Raw genomic sequence first — 22,139 nt, forward strand, 5'->3', positions numbered from 1 at the left:
TGAAAAAATTTTATAAAATAAAAATGTTATAAAATGTTCAATTCAATAAGAAAATATAAATCAAATATTATATAAAATTTAAAATTTTTTTTCATAAACAAGATAATTATAAATATAAATAAATGACTTTTACAAATTTAAGATATTTTATTGATATGCGAGTACAATTATTAAAGAATTATACAATAAATATTTTTAATCACATTTATTCTTTAAAATTTACAAATGTGAAATTATTTTTTATAAAATATGAAAGATATTTAAAAAAACATTTAGGATGGCAAATATTTATATAAAATATATTATTATATAATATATTATATAATATATTAATATTATATAATATTATTATATAATATAATATTATGATATTTTATTATATTTATAATATTACATACATTTATATATATATATTATATTTATATATAATATTACATATTTTTACTCAAAACAAAAATTTGCAAAAATTACAAAATTGAACACAAATATAAACATATAAATAACTGTATTGAATAAATATAATCAATTTAATTGTAATTTATAAAATAAATATATTAATATTTTAAAAATACAAGATATTTTATTAAGTATTTGATAATAAGTAACAAAAATAATTCAATTTTTTCAAATATTAAATAATATGAATTATTAATAATTTCTATTACAATTGCATTTTACATTTATATATAGATGCATTTTATGTATGAATTTATTGAATAAAATTTTGCAAAATTTTAATTTTTTACAAAATGTTTAATATTTAAAATATCCATTATATTTCCATTTATAATCATATTTGCTTTGTAGTTTATTTAAAATAACAATATCATAAAAAATAAAGATTTGCACAATATCAATGGATTAATTTTAAGTACCTATTCTCCAAACATATTTCCAATCATGCGCTACGCACATTATTAATTGTCATAATGAATGTTCATATTGTTTTTTTTCAATTTCAGGAATGTATTCACTTAAAGCTTGACCCATTTTTATTGTTTGTCCAACATGTACACAAAATTTAAAATCTTTTGAAGCTTCAAATAATAATATAATAGTAGATCCCATTCTAAATTCACCAAACAATTCTCCTTTTTTTAAATATATACAATTTAACTTAGCATCTTTCCAATGTTTGATTTCAGGCCATTTAATAGCATTTGTATATAAATCTTTATCGCAATAAACTTTTATAGAACCTACATTTGTTGCACCAACTGCACTATAAGCCATAAAACCATCAGCCCATTTACCAATATATATTACACGTTCGTTTAATGAAAATAAATCTGGTAAATATTTTGCTATTTTAGGATTAACACTTAAAAGTTTTCCTGAAATATTTTATTAATATTAATTAAAGTAATTATATCAATTAAATCTAATTTTTGAAATTAATAAAAATAATAAACCTTGAAAATGTCTACGAAATTTTATTTCCCAATGAGTTGAACTATGAAATCTATGATAATCTCCTGGAGCAAGATAAACTGTTAATTGATAGAGTTGATTCATTGGATTTGTTAAAAGAGATTTTATATAAGCATCATCATCTTCTTTTGTAAATTTATAATGATTAGAATCAAGTGTATTTATATCACCTAAAAAATGTCTGAGATTATAAGTTACACCCTTCACTTGTTGTACAGAACATGAAGTGATTGGTCCACAATATAATACTTTTCCATCAGCAGGTGAAACCTATAATAAATTTATATATAATTATCATTAATATATTATTTAAATTAATAATTTATATAATCTTTATAATAAAAATTATATACATACTAAACTCGTATTTTGATCAATGGGTCTTGCATCATATTTGAGTGGTCTAACAAAAAAATCAACAAGACTTGGAAAATCTGATAAATTTATATCAATTTCATTTAAATTAACATCAAAAGTTTTTGCATAAAATTCATATAAAGTTGGTCTTAAACTAACTGGTAATTCCAAACTGGCTATCCAACCCCATATTCTACTTATTATTCGAAGTGGCAAAAAATTATAACATTTTACCTGTAAAGTTATTTTTATAAATATTTAATTACTCTTAAATTTAATTTATGAAATTTTCTTATTTGTATTATTTAAAATCTTTAATTATATAATAAAAAATTACTATAATAAAACTACTATAATAAAAAACTAAATATAATAAAAAACTATACCGCAAAGATATTGAATGGCTCATATACATTATTGTCTTGAGTTATATAGTTTTTCAAATATCTATATTGTAATGCTGCTAATAATGATATTCCAAATGCAATAGAAACAGTCCATTTTCGTTGCTTCATAAATGAATAATATTTATATTGATTTGTATATATATTTGAACTATATACTCTTGAAAATTTCTCATTTATTATATTTTTAAAATTTCTTTTTGTATACACATTTATATAATATTTACAATAGTTTTTTCTAAAACATATTAATAATTTTAAATATTAAATTATTTAATTAAATTAATATTAAAGTTACAAACCTCACATCTTGAATTAAACGACAAATTCTGAAGAGACTCATCTAGAAAATAAATTTTATTAAATAAACGTTTTTGTTATAAACGTTTGTATAAACAATATATAAACGTTTTTATAATTTCCTTATATTTTTAGGTTATATTGAATTTTATATATATACATATATATATATTTCTATAAAATATACTTATAAATAACAAAATACAAATATATATGTTTAAATTTTCTAATATATTTTTATTTTAATTAATTTTATACATAATAATAATAATTTCATACGTGTAAATAAATTAGTTGTAATATATTTACAACATTTAATAACATACAAAATATTATATTAATTTTAATTATTTTTTTATACGCACATTAAATTATACATATAGAAATTGTTATATATATTTTTTAAGTTGTTACTAATTATTTTAAAAATTTGAAAGAAGAAAAAGAAATTAGAATAAAATAACTATAAACTTCTTAATCACAAATTCGTTCATTTAATAATATTTATACAATATATATATATATATATAGAGTGTTTCAAAAATAGAAACTGGAGATTCTTAAAAAATTATTATATTATTTATATTATTTCATTGAAAAATATTTTTCTTTACAAAAACATTTATTATGGTTTTGTTAATAAGTTATCAACAAAAAATATTAGCCAATCATGAAGTGCATAGACTAATCAGTAATGTTGGATATATGCCATCAGTCAAGCATGAAGTATAAGTAATATGTCAAAGAAAATTTATTGAAAGAAATATTTTAGAAATATTTTTTTATCGAAAAAAATTACATTGGAATATATTTTGAAGAACAATGATAAACTAATTAATTATTATTCGTATAGAATATTCATATAGAATTCCTTTCTTTCCTTATTCTTTTTCTCCTTTTGTCTCTTCTTTGTTATCTTCCTTTTCCTTTATTATTCTTCTGTATTTCTTATGCTTCGTTTTCTTTGTCATTCTTCTTCTATCTTTTATCTTCTTCTTCCTTCTTTTTTATTATCTTCATTCTTCCTCTTATTTTGTTATTTTGCATTCCCTTCTTTTGTCATATTCATATTCAACAGATTTTTTTTGATACATGTTGCTTGCATTTATTTTTATACTTAACCGGCAGCATATACCCAACACTACTATTGCATTTTGATTAGTCTATGTGTTTCGTGATTGGCTAATATTTTTTGTTAATAAAATTGTAACAAATATTTTCGTAAAAGGAAAATATTGCTTGAAATCAAAAATCTGTAGTTAATTCATTTAGTATTTCCATATTTTTGAAACATCATTTAAAATTCTAATATTAAACAAATTTTTTCTACATAAAATTCATTTTATTTAAATATGAAATTTTATATTCAATTAAAATATATAATTAAATAAAACAATTATAAAAAATTATTTATATAAATATTATATATATCTAAATCTCTATTTATTTATAAATATTATATTTTTTTACTAAATTTTTATCTTATTATGTTTTATCTTTCATAAATAATTATAATTATATCTATATCTTTTTAATAGTAATTTTTATTTAGTTAACAATTTGCATAAGGTAAATTAATAACATAAGTTATGATATATACTTTTTAATATCTATTTTCTACTATTTTTATTTTTATGAATAAACTAAATATATTTTTAATATATATTTTATAGTATATTTAATCGTTCTTTTAATAGATATATCTTTGAAACATAGAATTTAAATATGCATATTTAACATTTTATATTATTTTATTTTAATATATTTTTTATATATTATGTGATATTTTTATGAATTTTAAAATCTAAAATAAAATCTAAAATAAAATCTAAAATATTTTTTATATAAATTCAAAAATATTTCTTTTGAAAAATAGGCAATAATTTTTTTTATTACATAATTTGTTTTGAAAATACAATATTATTATCTTGAAACAATTATTTATATTTTGTAAAAATATGTGAATATATTTGTTATTGCATTGTTTACAAAAAAATTGTCTGTTAAAATACATTTTTTATGAGATAACTTTGTACATATATGAAAATGATTAATTAAATTAAATTATTTCATTTGATTAAAATATTTGAACAAATTTAGCTATAAAATATTTGTTTAAGACAATGATAGATCAAGATAAAAGCAATTTTCTATAGTTGTATAGTATCAATGCCACCGGTTGTAATCATCGCAAGAAAAGCGTAATAACAGGTGGCTCCGCGTCGTGGCAGGTGGATCAGTTCCTTTTTTTTTATTTTTTTCTAGATGGTATACGTTCTCCCATTGTTTTCGAGTGATATACACAGTACCTGGAGTATATAGAAAATTCCTTATCGAAAACTTAATCTGTAATCTTACAAACCACGAGTGTCAACGGAAAGAAAAAGAAATGACAATTCGAAAAAGAAACTTATTGTGATAAATACAACAATTGTATCGCTTTAATTTGCCCAAGTAGAGGTTATATGTAAAATATTTTCAGAAATATACGCATGAAAGCTCGTGGTTGTAGTAAAGTAAAGAGCGAAATAATGCCACCGTCGTCACATACGAATTGGACTAAACCTCTTATTAAGAATGGCCAAACGATGCAACTGCAATCGAAACGAACAACTTGTTCAACACAAAATCAGAATTCAAATGGCAGTGGCACAGAACACAGTGGTATTCCACTTGACAGAAGAATCAAAGTTGTTCTGGTAGGTGATGGAGCCGTTGGAAAAACCAGCCTAGTTGTTTCTTATTCTACGAATGGTTTTCCGGGAGAATATGTACCTACTGCTTTTGATAATTATAATGGTTAGTTAAAAATCTAATAGTGGTAAGTGACATTTCAAATAGTGACAAGTTTAATTTCAAATAGATAGAGTTTGAAATAAAAATGGTGAGTTTTTCTAATGCATATTTTATAAATGAAGAAAAATTTAACGTAAATATTTTATATAATTAAATATATAAAATATGTATTATACATAATAAATAATTAAAATTCGTTTTATTATTATTTTTGCATATCTTTTTATTAAAATTATATTTATCAAATTAATAATGTTGTAAAGTCAATCTTTTAATAATTTTAATATTTAATAATTCATTTTGACCTGTAATGTCTAAATATTAAAATTTTTCTAAATAGATTAATGATTAAACAAAATATATAAACAAATATTATCATTAATATCCATAATATCCATAATATAATATAATATTGTTATTATTATATAATAACAAGTTTATGTAAAATAAATTAAATTTATGAAAATTACTTTTTGAAATTAATATATATAATATATTAAATATATATAATAATCTTTTCAAATATTTTAATTGCTTCTAGTGGTTGTTAATGTTGATGGTCAACCAGTAAATGTTCAGCTATGTGATACAGCAGGTCAAGATGATTTTGATCCTTTAAGATCATTATGTTATCCAGAAACAGATGTGTTTCTAGTTTGTTTTAGTGTTGTATGTCCTTCTTCTTATCATAATGTAACTTCTCGATGGATAAATGAAGTACGAAAATATTGTCCTAATGCACCAATTATTTTGGTAAAGATATATTTTGTTTTATAACTATAATCAGCAAAATTATATGTATTCCAATCTTATTTTAAACAAGAACAATAATGACTTTAGGTAGGCACAAAGAGTGATTTACGATCAGATGTACATCTTATGTTACAATTAGCAAGATATGGTCAAACTCCAATTACAAGTACTCAAGGACATCAATTGGCTCAAAAAGTTGGAGCTGTAAGTTATGTGGAAACATCTGCATTAACTCAACATGATCTTAAAGAAGCATTTGATCAAGCAATAGTTAGTGCTCTTAACACAAGGAGAGGTGGTGCTAGTTTGTTATGTAGACGTAGAAAACCTTTATCATTATGGCGCAGATGGTTATGTTGTTGTGAAAGACCTTCTAATAGTGCATAAATAATGATTAGACTCTCTAGAATACTCTCTGTGATCAAGTGCGACTGTTTTGTTATCAGAATTTTGAATTTTTATTAATATTTTAATAATTCAAATTTTAATAATTTTATTTCATTAATATTCATTAACAAAATGTTTATGTATTTTTCATAATGTTTTTAAATTACTATACTTAAGTATAGTTAAATAATTTTTTAAATTGAATAATAATTATATATATATATATATCTTATATTATTATTATTATTCAATAATTAAATCTTTTATATTTTAAAAATACATTTTTTTTTTATTTTCTTATATAAATATAAATTCTGATAACTAAGTCGTACTATTTGTAAAATTCCTGAAGCCAGGTCTGGTATAATTTATTATAACATTAATCATATTTTTATTATTAGAATGTAATTGGCTATTTGCCTATTGTGATTTTTTCTTTATTAATAGGATTATTAATTTTAAAACTTAAAAATATATTACATATTATCGCGTTATTATCGCTAATATTATTATATAATGTAAATTATATTTATAATTGTGCAGTTCATACTGCAATTTTTCATAAAGTATGAATTATAATATACTTTTTTCAAATGCTAATTCTTTATGTCCTTATTTCTAATAATGAATTGCAATCAAAATATTATTTATCATTTGAAAAATATATAAATTTAGAAAATTATCATATAATATTAAAAAGTTAGTATATTTTTCATTAAAAAAGGATAGGACATAAAGAGTTAAAAATTTCATTAACATCATTAATGCATAAAAATACATACATCACATTGAAGTATATAATATTGCATTGTTATTATATGCATATAAATGAATTATTAGAAATTAACTATTTAATAATACATCTTTATGTATACTTATATAAGCAATTTATCTTTTACAAGCATATTTTTTTTTTTTATATATGACTCAATATAATTATTTGCAATTTTTTCATAAATTATTAAGAAATATATTAAAAATGTTAATGTGTGAGCATAATCTGTGATTATAAATTTTAAATTTTGTCAAATTTTATAATTTTTGTATATAAAATATAAAAAGATATAAGACTGTTAAAATGTCTTAAATCTACTTCTAAATTATTCTAAAATACATTATAAATTGAGTCAAATTTTAATTGAATTTATATTTAGTAAATACAATATTATCTATTATGCAAAGTTAAAAAACAATAGTTTTAATATTTTTTAAAAAATAATAAAATTATAAAATATAATAACAATAGAATAACAATAAAAAGAGAAAAAATAAAGACTAATAATTTGAAGATAAAAGCATAATATTTAAATTAAATTATTGAAAAGACTTTCTTGAAGCATTTTTTAACATATTTGATTTAATTTTATATATTTTATTACTTTGCAGAAAATTAGAAAATATTAAAACATAATTTTCTTAAATTAATTATTGTTAGAAAAATAATGTTATTTTTTATATTATAATATAATTATAAAATTTAATCAAATATTGTAATATATTATGTTTTTTTTTACTGTAATTTCAACTTTTTTTTAATTTTAATCTTTGTATTATGTTAAAAAATTGAATACATCTTTGCTCAAATTTTAAATTTTAATTTAGATGAATAAGAACTGATTTTTTTCGTTTTTTAATGAAAATAATTTATATGTATATTAAAAATTATATGAAATTGTTTTATGTTCATGAAACATATATAATTATAGTTTGGCAAATTCCATATAAAATATGTTTAAGATATATGGAATTATTTGCAGTAATTCAATTTTTATGCTACTTCAAGTAGAACTAATGTTCCTGGATTTTGATATTAATATTATAAATTTAATATATGTGATTTAATTGAAAAAAAGATAATGTATGCTTATAATTAATGTCTACATCTAAATATAACATGCATATTATCTTTATATAACTTTTTACTATTAAAAAATATATATAATATCCATTTTATATTATGAGCAAAGTATAAAAGCTATATAATCAAATATTAGTTTTTTAAAGTATATTGACAAATATATGTCATTATAATTTTTAAAATTAATATTTTTATTATTCATTTTGTTTTTATATCTATATTAAAATGTATTATATTCGCAATATTTTTTTTAATTGGTTACCATATAATTTAACAAACATACTTTTTGTACTATATTTTTTCATTTATTATAAATGAAAAAATAGAAAAGTACTTAAAATTATTCTAATATTATTAAATGTATATAAAATGGTATCATTTTATCATATTACAAAAATACGATATTTAAAAGAAATATTATATACATAGATAAATGTATATAAGAAAAAATAAAAAAACAAATAAATAAACTGTTTTAGACTGAAGTGTCTCAATATTGTAATAAATAGTATTAATGCTTGCTTGTTCTATATAAAAAGTCAATAATATTTTTGTAAACATTTTTCTATATAAATTTATGCTTTTTACTTATCAAATGTATGTTGATTGTATATTTGTATACCAATAATAAATTATTCATAAAAATCATATGTTTATTATAATGTTATTAGTAATATAATATATAATATTATGATATTTACTGATTGATATTTCTAATTTTAACAATAATACGATTTTAAAGTTTATTTAACTTTGAAAAAAAATATATATATATATATATATATTAAATTGATAAATAATATCTTTTGTACATTAATAGATTTTATTTAAATATATATGAGAAAATATATATATATATATATATATATATTCATATATATATATCTTAAAAAATAATATACACCTATCTTAATTTTGACGAGAAAATAGCATCAAATTTCATGATCTAATTTTAAATACTAGTTCTATAATAAGTTATATATTACTATTTTTTTTTTAATTAATTTTAAATTTAAAAATTTTTTATTAAATTGATTTTATTTATATTTAATTATATATAAGTATAATTATATTATAATTTATAAACTTAATAATTAATTATGTAAAAATAAAAATCTATTCTATTCGAAATATTTATTTTTTCTTTTAAATGTTTTTTAAACTTATAAATGGAACTAAAATTTTAATATTATCATCAAAAATATTTATAAAGACAAAATTTTAAAAATTAATAAAATTATATAAAAAAAAATTATATAAACAATATAAAAAGTCATTTCATTGATTAATAATTAAAGTAAAGTGTAAAACAGTAAAAATAAATGTCACTTGCTTTAATAATCAAGTAATCTTAGATATACGATATATGTAAAACAAGAATAAAATAAGTTAGATCTTTATACAAAAAAATTTTATATAATTTATGAAATTTTGCAATTATATAAAACATGAAGTCAGATATTATTGATCCATGGAGCGGAACAAATAATTAAGTAAAGTATAAAAACAGTAAAAATAAATGACACTTGCTTTGATAATCAAGTAACCTTAGACATACGATATATGTAAACAAGAATAAAATAAGTTATTAGATCTTTATACAAAAAAAGTTTTATATAATTTATGAAATTTTGCAATTATATAAAACATGAAGTCAGATATTACTGATCCATGGAGCGGAACAGATGTTCCACAAACGAGTAATAATAAATGTGAAAACTTTTTCGAAGATTCTTTTGTAGTTAATCAGTCACAACATATCAGGTTAGCTGATTCAGAAGAATATTTGGAAAAACTTTGTAAGTTTTAATAAAAGTTTTATTAATTTATAAAATTTTATTATTTCTCTTTTTGCATTATGTGCAATATATAAAATATTAATATAACATTAATTAACAATTTCACAAAAACTTTTATTTTTATATTCATTTTATTTTACTTTAAATATGTTATTTTATAGTAAAATAATAAAATAGATGTAGAATAAATAAATAAAATATTTTTATACAAATTTTTAGAAATTATGAAATTATATTATATATATATATTATATATATAGATTCCAGACTTAGAATTCTTCAAAAAGGTACATCAAAAAAAGATCTTATAACATCTTTATATGTGGCAAAAGAAGATTCTATTGCACGATTAATAACTTCTGGATGTAAACTTGAAACAGAAGAAGATACTGAACTTGTTTCAAATCCTTTAATAAGACATATAGCACCTCATTTACAGGTAACTATACAAATATAAATAATTCATATTTATTGTTAAATTAATTAAAATTATTTTATAATAATTATATTATTATATCTACTTATGTTTAAAATATATGTATATAATATAATATGTTTATTTTATTTTTTAGGCATTAACTGCTAGTGAATTAGTTCATCTTTTGAAAGCAGATATTCTTCAAATTATTAATGAGTCTGAACAACAAGAAGAAATTGACTAAAAAATAAATAAATTATAAATTATCTATTTAAAGAATAAATATCTATTTAAATAACAATTAAAATTTAAAAAAAAATATGTCAGTTAAAATATTATCTGGAAAAGTATTTTTAGTAATAACTGGTGCAAGTCGTGGAATTGGAAGACAACTTGCAATTTCATTTGGTTCAATTTTAGAAAAAGGTTCACATATTCTTCTATTAGCAACAAATCTGAATGCTTTAAAAGAAACAGCAAAAAATATTCCACCAAGTATATTTGTTGATACTGTTAGTATTGATTTAGCTAAAGCAACAAAAGATAAATTGTATGGTAAGTATATTTTATACATATATTTTAGATAAATATAGAATAAATTATGTACATATACAAATATATGATTTTAGATATTATTATACAATCTTTAAAAAATGAGATTTTGGATCAGTTTGATCATGTAGTTGTAATACACAATGTTGGTTCAATAGGAAATATTAATCAATATGCAAATGATTTAACAGAATTAAATGTTTGGCATGATTATTATGATTTAAATGTGTTTATTCCTGCTATATTAAATGGAGTTATTATGAAAATATTTAATAAAAATACAAATACTAAAAAGCTAGTTATAAATATTACATCATTGCTTGGTATAAAACCAGAAAAATCAATGGCCTATTATTGTAGTGGAAAAGCAGCCAGAGAAATGTTTTTTAAAGTAATAATTTTACATTAATGTAAATAATTTAAATAATTTTTATTATATTTATTTATTATTTATTATTTATATTATACAGGTATTTGCATTAGAAAATCCACAAGTGAATGTATTAAATTATTCACCAGGACCAGTTGAAACTGATATGTATCATGAAGTTTGCACTAAAATAGCTGATGAAGAAGTTAAAACACAGTTTAATGATTTGTTAACAAAAAAAACGATTTTAACTTGTGAAAAAACAGTTAACCGTCTTTTAACGATTCTTGAAGAACAAAAATATAAATCTGGTGATCATGTTGATTATTATGATGAATTATAAATTATATAGATTTATCAAGATAGAAATTATTTACATTTTATTATCTTTTATGAATTTCACAAAGAAATAAATTTCTAATCAAATTTAAGTAGAATTAATTACAATTGATTATATTTTATTGACTATTATTGTTATATTATAAAAACGAAACAATATAAGTTCTTAAATATTTACATTATAACATATTAAATTCTTTCATAATAATATAATACAATATAATACATATATGTTCATTTTAATTTTCTTTTAAAATAAATATTTATCAAAGTTTATGATGATTCATTATTTTGTATCAATGTTCTATATCTTGCAGAATTAGTTTTTGCATTTTGAATTCGTATATTTATTAAAATAAATATTACAATAATATAAATTCCTCCAGACACTAACCAAACTGGTAATGGATATATAGGTGGCATAAAATGTAAATAAATCATATTGTATAAAGAAGCTGCCACAAATGGAGTTAATGTTTCAATAGATATTGTCATAGAAAATATTTTACCTAAATATTTTTAAAAATATTATTTAATTTCATATATAAAAAAAATGTTATTATTTTCTTTATCTAACAATATTTACCAGTATCTTCTGATGGTACTGATTTGGATAATATAGCACGAATCATAGGATTAGCAATACCACTAAACATTCCTACTACTGCAGATATATACATATGCCAAGATTTCAATGTAAAACTTTGTATTAAACTACTACTCAAAGAAGATAATAATGAAAATATAGCTACAGTTTCTTCAGAAAATCCTATAAAAATATTATTTTTCTAATTAAATTCTTTTTTTATTAAATTTTTAAAATTCTTAATATATAAAATTTAACTTATACCTCCATATGTTACCAACATTTTTACACCAAATGTTATTCCAAGAATTGTAAGTATTATATTTGTAGCTAAATAAATGGAATATTTATTTATATCCCAACCAAATCTGGCACTTACAAATAAGAAACCAATAGTCATTTCTCCTTGCATAGCAATGACTATTAAAATAATAGAAATTATACAACACCAAACTATATACCGATTGAAACCATCTCGTTTTTTAGTACATGTGCTTATAAGTTTTCTAACCAAATGAATATTAAATAAACTCTTTATAGTTATCTACAAATATTAAAAATATTGTATTATAATAATAATGTATTTATTGCAAAATACATACTGAATCTGTGATGTGTGATGTTTCAGGAACTAGGAAGCAAATATGCAATCCTGCTAAAATGCAACATATAGTAGCAATAACAAATACAAGTGTATATCCATATATTTTAAAAATAATGGGTCCAGCTAATATACCAATTAAAATACCAACAGATATTAAAGCTTCCATCCAAGCTAATTGCCATCCTCTTTCTTGTTCATTTGATATATCAGAAAGATAACAAACAGTACCTAATAAAATTATACAAAATCCTCCACAACAAGCATATGGAATATATGCAATTAACAAAAACCATGGATTGATATCCCAAATAGTCATAGAAGAAAGAAGGAAATATGTTAAAGATATACCTGTGACAAAAAAATCACAGATTGAATTTAATTTAATTTTTTAAAACATACAATACCAACCAATATAGCCAGATAATATAATAGATTTTCTTCCATATATGTCACTCCATGGTCCCAAAAACAAAGATAATAAAGCAGGAATAACACTTTCAATAATTGACTTTGTCATTAAAATTAAGCTTGTTTTAGGTTGAACTAGTGCATCTATTTTTAATGCTTCTGCAGAACTACTATTTTCATGTAACACCAAACATTCTGTTTTATTTATATTTAATATTATACTACAAGTACGATATATTATTAAATCTGTTAAAATATTACCTAAAATTAAAAACATATAATACTCACTTTATAATAAATTGACTCATTCAAATATGTTAATAAATCAATATATTATATTATAAAAAATTTATTTTATCAATAAAATAAAAAATTATATATATTTATATATATGAGAGTAATGATTTGATACTTTTTTTTTTTTTACTAAAAAAAAAGAGAATGTATTGTTATGAAATAATATAAAATGTTGTTCAAATATTTTTCATTATCAAAATCTAATATTGTTATTTTATTATGTGTTTTATTATTATCTTATTATTATTTCATAGTCTAAAATTCAAATTATAATAAGTATTATATAACAATTATATATATTATAATTAAAATAAATTATATATACATTAAATATATTATGATATTTATATAAATGTATAATTACTTGAAATTGCTTGAGCAATTACTAGCATCATTATAGGTGGTTGTACCAATGCATAACGTTTCCATTCTGTAATTGTTCTTTCCATTTTATATATATACGTTTTGAAAGTTTAAAATTAAACTTATATATAAAATAAACTTATATAAAACTTATATAAAATATTTGATTTATATAAAAATTTAATTATGTGTAAATCATATAAGTGTAAATTACGTAAAAATATTAATTATATTTGATAATATAATATTAAATTATTAAAATATAATAAAATTCACTAGATCACGATTAACGATATCTTAACATTATTTTTTAATTCTGAGTGAATCATTTTGATGCGCTACGTCATCCATTATAATTAATAAATAAATTTGTCTCATTATTATTTCGATATATCAAAACCTATAAATTATTTGAATAAATTGTATTTTGTATATAATTGTATTTTAAATATTTTATATATACTTTCATAATAAAAAAATAAGTTCGATATATATTATATTTTTATATGTATTTTTTATTTACGATATAATGAGATTATAAAAATTATTTAAGATATATTTATATAATCATAAATATTTTGATTATAAAATATGAATAATATCAATAATCTTATTATATTATATTGTATTCACATAATAATTATATTTTTAGATACACTACACTTTATGTAAATTTATTAATATATTTTTGACAGTTGATCAGCTGATCAACAGCAGTTTGTAGATTGTTGTTAGATGATGTTAAATATACGTATCTAATTATTTTAATATAGTCATAAATATATTATTTTTAAAAATATTTTTAAATAATATTATTTATATATAGTTATTAATAGAATTTATTATATTTCTTTTGTATTTAAAATGAAAAATTTTAAGAATAAATATTAATTTGAGATATATAAGTAAATGGTAAAAAGAAATATATGTTAATAAAACGATAATTATCTATAAATAATAAAGATTTTATAAAATATATAAAGAAATAACAAATTAATAAGAAATTATTTATTATATTTTTGAAAATAAAAAATTATTATTGTAATGTTATAATATTATAAAGAAAATTCTTATTACTTTCTTGTGAAATTTTTAAAAAATATTTATAAAAAATTTATTATATATTACACATATTTCTGCAATATTATTTTACATAATATGTGTGATAATAATGAAAATAGTAGACCAATAACACCATCAGAGGAAGATTGTTGTCATAGTGCATGTGATCCTTGTATTTTTGATGTACATAAAAAATTACTCGAAGAATATGAAAGAAAAAAAAAACTGAATATAAAAATACAGAATAAACAAAATATACTTCATTTGTATAAATATAAAAATTTTGTAGTTTTTAATATAGAAGAAAGATCTGAATGTTATATTTTAATTGTTTTGAAATATTATGGTAGATAAAGCAAATGAATATTGAATAAATGAATTTTATGAAAATTATATATCAATTTTAATTTTAATTTATGATGTTGTTAATAATTATTAATTTTTTTAGAAAATAACTGCAAAAATAAAAGAATATTAATTGATCCTGGACAACATGTTATGTTACATTTACATGACATTACCAAACCATTCACACCAATTCTTTTCACAGATGACTGTATTGAATTTCTAATTAGACTTTATCCAAATGGAAAATTTAGTCAATATTTAAAAAGTATAAAAATAGGTGATATAATTCATATTAGAGGACCATATGGAAATTTTAAATATGAAAGTAATAGGTATATAAATTAATATATATTTGTTTTATTATTTCTTTGTTTATAAATTAATAATAATACAATATATTTTTACAATTATAATTTAATAAAATATAAATTTAATAATAAAAAATATAAAATTATTATAAAGATATTAAATATTAAACTTTTAATACTCAGTTTTCAGACAATTATTATGTTCTCTATGGGATCTGGAATAACTGCAGTTTATCATATAGCAAAATCAATTGTAGAAAATGAATTGGAAGAAACAAAGATTCATCTTATTGGAGGATTTAAAAATATATTACAAATTCCTCTAAAAAAAGAATTACAAATCTTATCAGATTATTGGAATTTCAAATGTACTTTGCACATATCACAAATGCAAAGTAATTAAGACATTTTTATATTAATAAGTTTTTTTAAAAATTTTTTCTTTTCAAAATATCTTTTTATATTCTATATTTTAGATGTTTGTAATATCCATGGTATAAATATAAAATCTGGAAGATTAGATAAAAAATCAATTTTTGAAATACTTAAAAATAAAATAGCTAATACTACATTAATTTTAATATGTGGCACTAGTCAATTTAATAATTATGTTGAGCAGTGGATAAAATGCATGAATTATAAACATATATATGTATTTAAATAATAAATTAATATATTCATATAATTTATAATTATATTATATCATTTAATATAGCATGATATGCTTTCTTCACAATTAGGACATAAACCATGAATATGATCAAATATAACACGATTTCCAACAATTGCTTGTAACCACTAAAAATAAAATAAATACTTGTAAATATAAATAATTTAATAAATATTAAATAAAGATTTATATTTTAATTTAAAAGTTATGTAATATTCATACTTGTAATAGACAAGAAGTATGGAAATGTTTTTTACATTTTTCATTACTACAAATTTTATCAGGTAGAGTTTCATTTAATTGTAGAGAAAAACAAATACAACATTCTTCATCAGCAACAATTGCACTATTATCTTCTGTAGATTCTTTATTTATTTCTTTTTTGAGAAATATGTCTATATCTAATAACATCTTTAAATTATTTAAAATATCATGATTTGGATTCCAATTCTGAAAAAATATTATAGTGTTTAATATTGCTTTTATTATATATATTAATGTGTTATTTTATAATATAAATAGAAATAATAATAATTATATATTTCACACATGTAACTTCTTAGAAATCAATTCTTTCTTTGATTTAACTTCTGTATCACTACCCATAAACGTAATTTCTGGTAAATCCATAGGGTTTAGAGGATCTATTTTAATGTACATTGATAAAGATGGTGTTAAATAAATTCGTCGATAAAGATGATATGGTTTTGGTTGTAATGGATCTAATATCCAACAATTCCTATTTATTTAAAAGTAACATGTATATTGTGCTAAGTATTAGAAAAAATAAATAGAAAATAAATATTCATAATTATTTATATATTTACTCATCAATTTGTTTTAAATTTGACCATGCTTTTTCAAGTATTTCTACTTGAAGTTTAAGTTTATTCCTTGCTATAACTAATGTTGATATATTTTTTTCAAAAGGTCCCAAGGCAGGTATTTCAGGTAAATCTGAATCAACAACTGTCCATGAACATGTCCTATGGTTTATTCTTTGTAATTTTATAGCAATATTATTCAAAGATAATTTGATTGTACTCAAACTATTATTAGATAATATCTGAATTCCCTATAATAATAATATTTACAATTATTATAATTCAAATTATATAAATTTAATATAATAATACTAAAGTACTAATAATTAATAATTTTCTTTTCTTTGAACAATGAATGAATTAAACAATATCGATCTTTTTTTGCTTTTTATATTAATAATTAAAATTATATATATTTTTGACATACAGATGATGTATCAAGTACATCTTTTAATTCTTTTAACATTTGCATTGTTTGATTATCTATAGCTTCATATCTATTATCTTCAATAACATGTTTGTTGTTAATGAAATTACTCTAAAAAAAAATAATAATATTATTATATATATAAATTTATAATATTATTATATTAATATTATTATATATATATATATGAAATAAATATCATTAATTAATACATTATTGAATAAAAAAAAAACAAATATATAAAAAATTATTACTCACAATTAATAATTGTAATTGTTTTAAAAAAGTTGATATTTTATTTACATTATGCATTAAATTTTTCACTTTTTCACTAAATTCTTTATTGCGTATGAATGCAATTTCTTTACCAAAATTAATTTCAGCATCACATAATGATGGATAATTATGTACAATTAATTTTAATTTAATTCGTATATTTCGTCCTGAATTACAAGAAACTTTTAAAAATCCTTTCCATGTTACTGGTTTTTCAGAAATTAATATCATTTCTGGATGCCATTGAATAATAGATTTATAATCATTAATCATAATAACTTAATTATCTTTTATTATATAGTCCTATGTATATATATATATATATATATATTATTTATGAAATATAATATTAAGAAATTATAATATTGAAGATAAATACTTAATAAAAGTAAAATTTGAAATCATTATAAAATTTACAAATCTCTTTATTCTTTACTTTTATGCAAGTTTATCATAAACTATAAATAGATTTAATACATTTTTACATATGATAATTATAATTTTCTTATCATATTCATATCATTTCCAATATTATCGACTTAGCATTATTATTATGTATTTAATTTTTTTTAATAAAGATAAAATATAAAATATATACATTTAATATTCAATATTTTTGAATTGATTCAGTTCAAAATAAGATTCCAATATTACTAATGTTAATTTAGTTGAATGTTAGTTAAAATTAAATTCAATAAAATTATAAACATAATAATAATAATGAATTATTAAATATTATAGAATATTTTATATATATATAAAATAATTTTATATTTATTATATGTTTTAGATAAAAAAATAGATAATAAGGAGACCAAATATTGAAAAAAAAAATAGAAATATATAAAAATTAGAATGCTGCAATGAAACTTAAATACAGGACAAAAGTAGAATTAACTATTAACGCCATCTTTTGAAATCTTTTTAAAAGTAAGAATTGTTATCAGTATTATCTCTTGAGTATTTTTAAAAAGAGATTTGAAGAGATGATTTTAACATTCTAGAGATATCTCTAAAGATCAATTATTATTTTATTTTTACTTGCTCGCATTATCTATATATATTTCATTTATAATAAGATCTTAATATGATTTCAAATTGATTTCAAAATTTATATTTAATCTTTCTCCCATTCTTCCTTTCATTTTATATTTTACAAATATCTTTTTATATTTTACATAATTTATATAATCAAGAGTTCTGATATATTTATCTTTATTGCCTAATCTATTAAATAAAAACTAAAGTTAATAGATTAATAATATTTAAAATATATGTAAATAATATATATCTAAAATATATGTAAATAAATAAAAAAAACACAATAAATGATAATATATATTGTTATTATTAATATTTTAATAGTACAAAGTTTTTGAACAAAATTTTCTGTTAAATTGTTTTAAAATATTAAATTAAAAATAAATTTATATTTTTTTTTCATTCACTTATACATAATATTATAATTTTATTTAATTTTAAAAAAAGTGTATTTTATATCTTTTTTTATATTAACTCATTGATTTATCATGATGAAATTAATTTTTTTTTGTTTATAATTATTTATTTATATTCAATGTAGTAAATTATACTTCCTCTGTTTAAAAATGGTAAGCCAATGAGTTAATAAAGCTATACAAATAAAACTTATGAATGGATCAATCAATGCAAAATTTTCAAACCTAATATTAAAGTGTAAGAATCTCAGATGCTCTAGATTCTAATAAACGTTCCATTGAACTAACATCCTTACACCATCCATCAAGTCGTTGAACCATTCCAGCTATTTGCGTACGATCTAATACGCGAGGTTGTACCCATGTCATATTTACTGTCCCTGCTACTTGATCAATAGCACCACGAACTAAACCTTGAGCTAAAGCTTTCATTACCAATAATTCTACTTCACCCAATGGTAAACGAGTTTCTTGAGAAATTTCCGCAAATGTCAATTGTCTATAATAAAAAAATAATCTATTTAATATAAATTAGTTTATTTTGTATAATATTTTAATATTTTTATAAAACAATATAAGAACCTATTATTAGCTTGTCGTTTGAAAGTCATTTCCATGAGACATAAAAGAGATATTTTTTGCCTTAATTTTAATTCTTGTGCAGCTAAATCAGCAACTTTGCTCCATTGTGGCTTTAATTTTTCAAGAGCAACAATATCACCAGCATTGAAAGCTTGTAATAAATCAACTAACCAAGAGTTTGGAGTACCTTTCAAGGATTGTAAAACTGGATGAGCTAATAATTCCCCAAGATTATATACTCCTTCACCTAAAAGTGCAGCTAATCCAAGGAAAAATGCATGCTGTTCTTGTTCTTGTCTATTTAAACTGTTTAAATCAATACAACCCAAATATCTAAAATATAAAATCTAATTAAAATATTTCATTATTTAAAACTTATAAGTATAATATTACCTTAAAGCAGTACGATAATATTCAGCATGTTTTCCTTGAAGACGATAAAGACGACTGGCTAATAAATAAAATCTACCATGGACTGTTGTAACACCATCAGCATTATCTAACATAACTTCTACTTCCTCTATAATTTGTTTTGCTTGTTCTTGATTATTTAACTTTTCAAGCAAAATCTGTCCAGTAAGAACTTTACACAAAGCAACAGCTTCATTATTGCTTTTAACTTTAGATTCTGTTTTTTCCAAGAATTTAATTGCTTCTTGTTTATCTTGAAATTGTTGTATTACATATGCTAATATTTCTACTAATGATAAAGGATTTATCCTAAATATAAAAAATATGTATTTTGAATAACCATAATAGTAAAATAATATTCTTAATCATTATATGAATCAAATAAGTGAGGTTATAAATTAACATTTTAAAGAAATAAATATATTATGCTTACTTGTTTTCAAAAGTTGATAAAAAGTTTACATATAACTCTACTAATTTATCACCTTTCTGAAGTACTGGATTTTTTACGAATGTTTCTAATTTGAGTGTCAATTGATGCCAAAGCCTGCAAGTCACCGGACAATGAAACTTGAATATTTTAAAATTTTTTCCTATTGGAATATATGTGTAATATAAAATATTTTATAAAAAATACCTTTTATTATATAATTCTTCAAGTTGCGCCCATTCGGCAGCCAATTCCTTGTCTGCAACATTCTGATTTTGACTTAAATATGTATTAACATCCTTTGGTGCCACGGATACCGCCATCTTTAATAACAATGACTAAAGTTGAATCAGCTTGTAATGTAATTTTTCAAGATTTCTAAAAAAAAATAACTTAATATTTTATTATTATTATTATTATTATATAAATATTAAATATTAAATTTATTTTTATAATATTTAAAAATATATATTAAAAAAAAAGATATTTTTAACTAATTATAATTAATATTTATTTAAAGTAAATTCAATAAATATAGATAATAATAAATTTATTATTTTTAAAAAATATATAAAATATTGAAGATAAAATATTTATTAAAAAATTTAAATTATGTAAATAGTGATGTAAATAGTAATTAAAAATAATTAAAAATGTAAATAGTTACAGGGAAAACATATACAATTTTTATTTTAATTATATCTTTAAATTTTTATTAAAATAATTAAATATAATTGCATTATTTTTTATTATAATAGTATATTATAATAAATTATTTTATTATATATCATAATAGTATTATTTTTTATTATAATAGTATAATAATATCATTTACGAATAATTCATTTGATTTAATATTATTTTAAAGTAATAAAATTAATTTATGTTTTAAAAATTATGTTCTAAAAAAAATATAGTAATATAATATAGTAATATAATAGTATAGTATAACAATTTTTAAATTCATAATCTTTTGGAATAAAATATTGAGAATAAAAGAAAGATTGAAAAATTAATAAAATACAATATAAAAAATATAGATATTAATAATAATAAAAATAATTAGTATTAAAATATTTTATTTATTTATTAAACTAATAATAATTTTATTTTATTTATTAAATCATGATATAATATATATTTGTTTTATAATATATAATAGATTTTGATTTTTTATTCGTTAGGTAAAATATTCGATGTAGAATTTGAAAATTTTATTCATAGGAAAATATAAATTAATATGAAAAATAACATAATATTAACATAATTAAGTAACTATATCATAGTTGTAAATATGCAACATATATTCATGCAATTGTATT

General features: G+C 19.0%; 7 protein-coding genes across 9 annotated transcripts; 3 read left to right on the plus strand and 4 right to left on the minus strand.

The window, feature by feature from the left end:
• Positions 1 to 766: 766 nt before the first annotated feature.
• Positions 767 to 2,550, minus strand: LOC727050 (phosphatidylserine decarboxylase proenzyme, mitochondrial). The gene is made up of 5 exons (XM_001122763.5): positions 2,495 to 2,550; positions 2,175 to 2,430; positions 1,789 to 2,022; positions 1,413 to 1,701; positions 767 to 1,334 (listed from the first exon to the last, which is right to left on the minus strand). The coding sequence occupies exons 1-5, from the start codon at positions 2,533 to 2,535 to the stop codon at positions 925 to 927; spliced, it is 1,230 nt and encodes a 409-aa protein (XP_001122763.2). The 5' UTR covers positions 2,536 to 2,550; the 3' UTR covers positions 767 to 924.
• A 2,054-nt stretch (positions 2,551 to 4,604) lies between these two features.
• LOC412309 (ras-related C3 botulinum toxin substrate 1) lies at positions 4,605 to 6,524 on the plus strand. The gene is made up of 3 exons (XM_395770.6): positions 4,605 to 5,291; positions 5,830 to 6,041; positions 6,129 to 6,524. Exons 1-3 carry the CDS (start codon positions 4,985 to 4,987, stop codon positions 6,426 to 6,428), a joined length of 819 nt encoding a protein of 272 aa, XP_395770.1. The 5' UTR covers positions 4,605 to 4,984; the 3' UTR covers positions 6,429 to 6,524.
• Positions 6,525 to 9,942: 3,418 nt separating this feature from the next.
• LOC551857 (sepiapterin reductase) lies at positions 9,943 to 12,040 on the plus strand. The gene is made up of 5 exons (XM_016915435.2): positions 9,943 to 10,085; positions 10,346 to 10,524; positions 10,658 to 11,058; positions 11,133 to 11,446; positions 11,526 to 12,040. The coding sequence occupies exons 3-5, from the start codon at positions 10,824 to 10,826 to the stop codon at positions 11,766 to 11,768; spliced, it is 792 nt and encodes a 263-aa protein (XP_016770924.1). The 5' UTR covers positions 9,943 to 10,085; positions 10,346 to 10,524; positions 10,658 to 10,823; the 3' UTR covers positions 11,769 to 12,040.
• Positions 11,779 to 14,169, minus strand: LOC727496 (uncharacterized transporter BU466). 2 transcript variants are annotated; one of them, XM_026444264.1, is made up of 6 exons: positions 14,024 to 14,169; positions 13,363 to 13,623; positions 12,953 to 13,182; positions 12,615 to 12,894; positions 12,351 to 12,533; positions 11,779 to 12,273 (listed from the first exon to the last, which is right to left on the minus strand). In XM_026444264.1, the coding sequence occupies exons 1-6, from the start codon at positions 14,106 to 14,108 to the stop codon at positions 12,038 to 12,040; spliced, it is 1,275 nt and encodes a 424-aa protein (XP_026300049.1). In that variant the 5' UTR covers positions 14,109 to 14,169; the 3' UTR covers positions 11,779 to 12,037. The 2 variants fall into 2 exon arrangements, with proteins under 2 accessions (XP_026300049.1, XP_026300048.1); XM_026444263.1 differs by having other exon boundaries at positions 12,953 to 13,302.
• A 704-nt stretch (positions 14,170 to 14,873) lies between these two features.
• On the plus strand, positions 14,874 to 16,415 carry LOC100578628 (NADH--cytochrome b5 reductase 1). Of its 2 annotated transcripts, XM_026444268.1 has the most exons (4): positions 14,874 to 14,934; positions 15,533 to 15,764; positions 15,924 to 16,135; positions 16,217 to 16,415. In XM_026444268.1, the coding sequence occupies exons 2-4, from the start codon at positions 15,583 to 15,585 to the stop codon at positions 16,402 to 16,404; spliced, it is 582 nt and encodes a 193-aa protein (XP_026300053.1). In that variant the 5' UTR covers positions 14,874 to 14,934; positions 15,533 to 15,582; the 3' UTR covers positions 16,405 to 16,415. The 2 variants fall into 2 exon arrangements, with proteins under 2 accessions (XP_026300053.1, XP_026300052.1); XM_026444267.1 differs by lacking the exons at positions 14,874 to 14,934; positions 16,217 to 16,415 and adding an exon at positions 15,100 to 15,430 and having other exon boundaries at positions 15,924 to 16,151.
• Positions 16,377 to 18,391, minus strand: LOC727490 (E3 ubiquitin-protein ligase FANCL). Its single transcript, XM_026444265.1, has 6 exons — positions 17,920 to 18,391; positions 17,662 to 17,772; positions 17,238 to 17,485; positions 16,960 to 17,149; positions 16,633 to 16,860; positions 16,377 to 16,538 (listed from the first exon to the last, which is right to left on the minus strand). Exons 1-6 carry the CDS (start codon positions 18,208 to 18,210, stop codon positions 16,443 to 16,445), a joined length of 1,164 nt encoding a protein of 387 aa, XP_026300050.1. The 5' UTR covers positions 18,211 to 18,391; the 3' UTR covers positions 16,377 to 16,442.
• Positions 18,392 to 19,499: 1,108 nt separating this feature from the next.
• Positions 19,500 to 21,179, minus strand: LOC409168 (26S proteasome non-ATPase regulatory subunit 13). The gene is made up of 5 exons (XM_392692.7): positions 21,025 to 21,179; positions 20,821 to 20,934; positions 20,370 to 20,696; positions 19,977 to 20,309; positions 19,500 to 19,893 (listed from the first exon to the last, which is right to left on the minus strand). Exons 1-5 carry the CDS (start codon positions 21,138 to 21,140, stop codon positions 19,626 to 19,628), a joined length of 1,158 nt encoding a protein of 385 aa, XP_392692.2. The 5' UTR covers positions 21,141 to 21,179; the 3' UTR covers positions 19,500 to 19,625.
• Between the last annotated feature and the right edge of the window lie 960 nt (positions 21,180 to 22,139).

The sequence above is a fragment of the Apis mellifera genome, linkage group LG12 (genome assembly GCF_003254395.2).
Source record: "Apis mellifera strain DH4 linkage group LG12, Amel_HAv3.1, whole genome shotgun sequence".
NCBI classification, from domain to species: domain Eukaryota; kingdom Metazoa; phylum Arthropoda; class Insecta; order Hymenoptera; family Apidae; genus Apis; species Apis mellifera.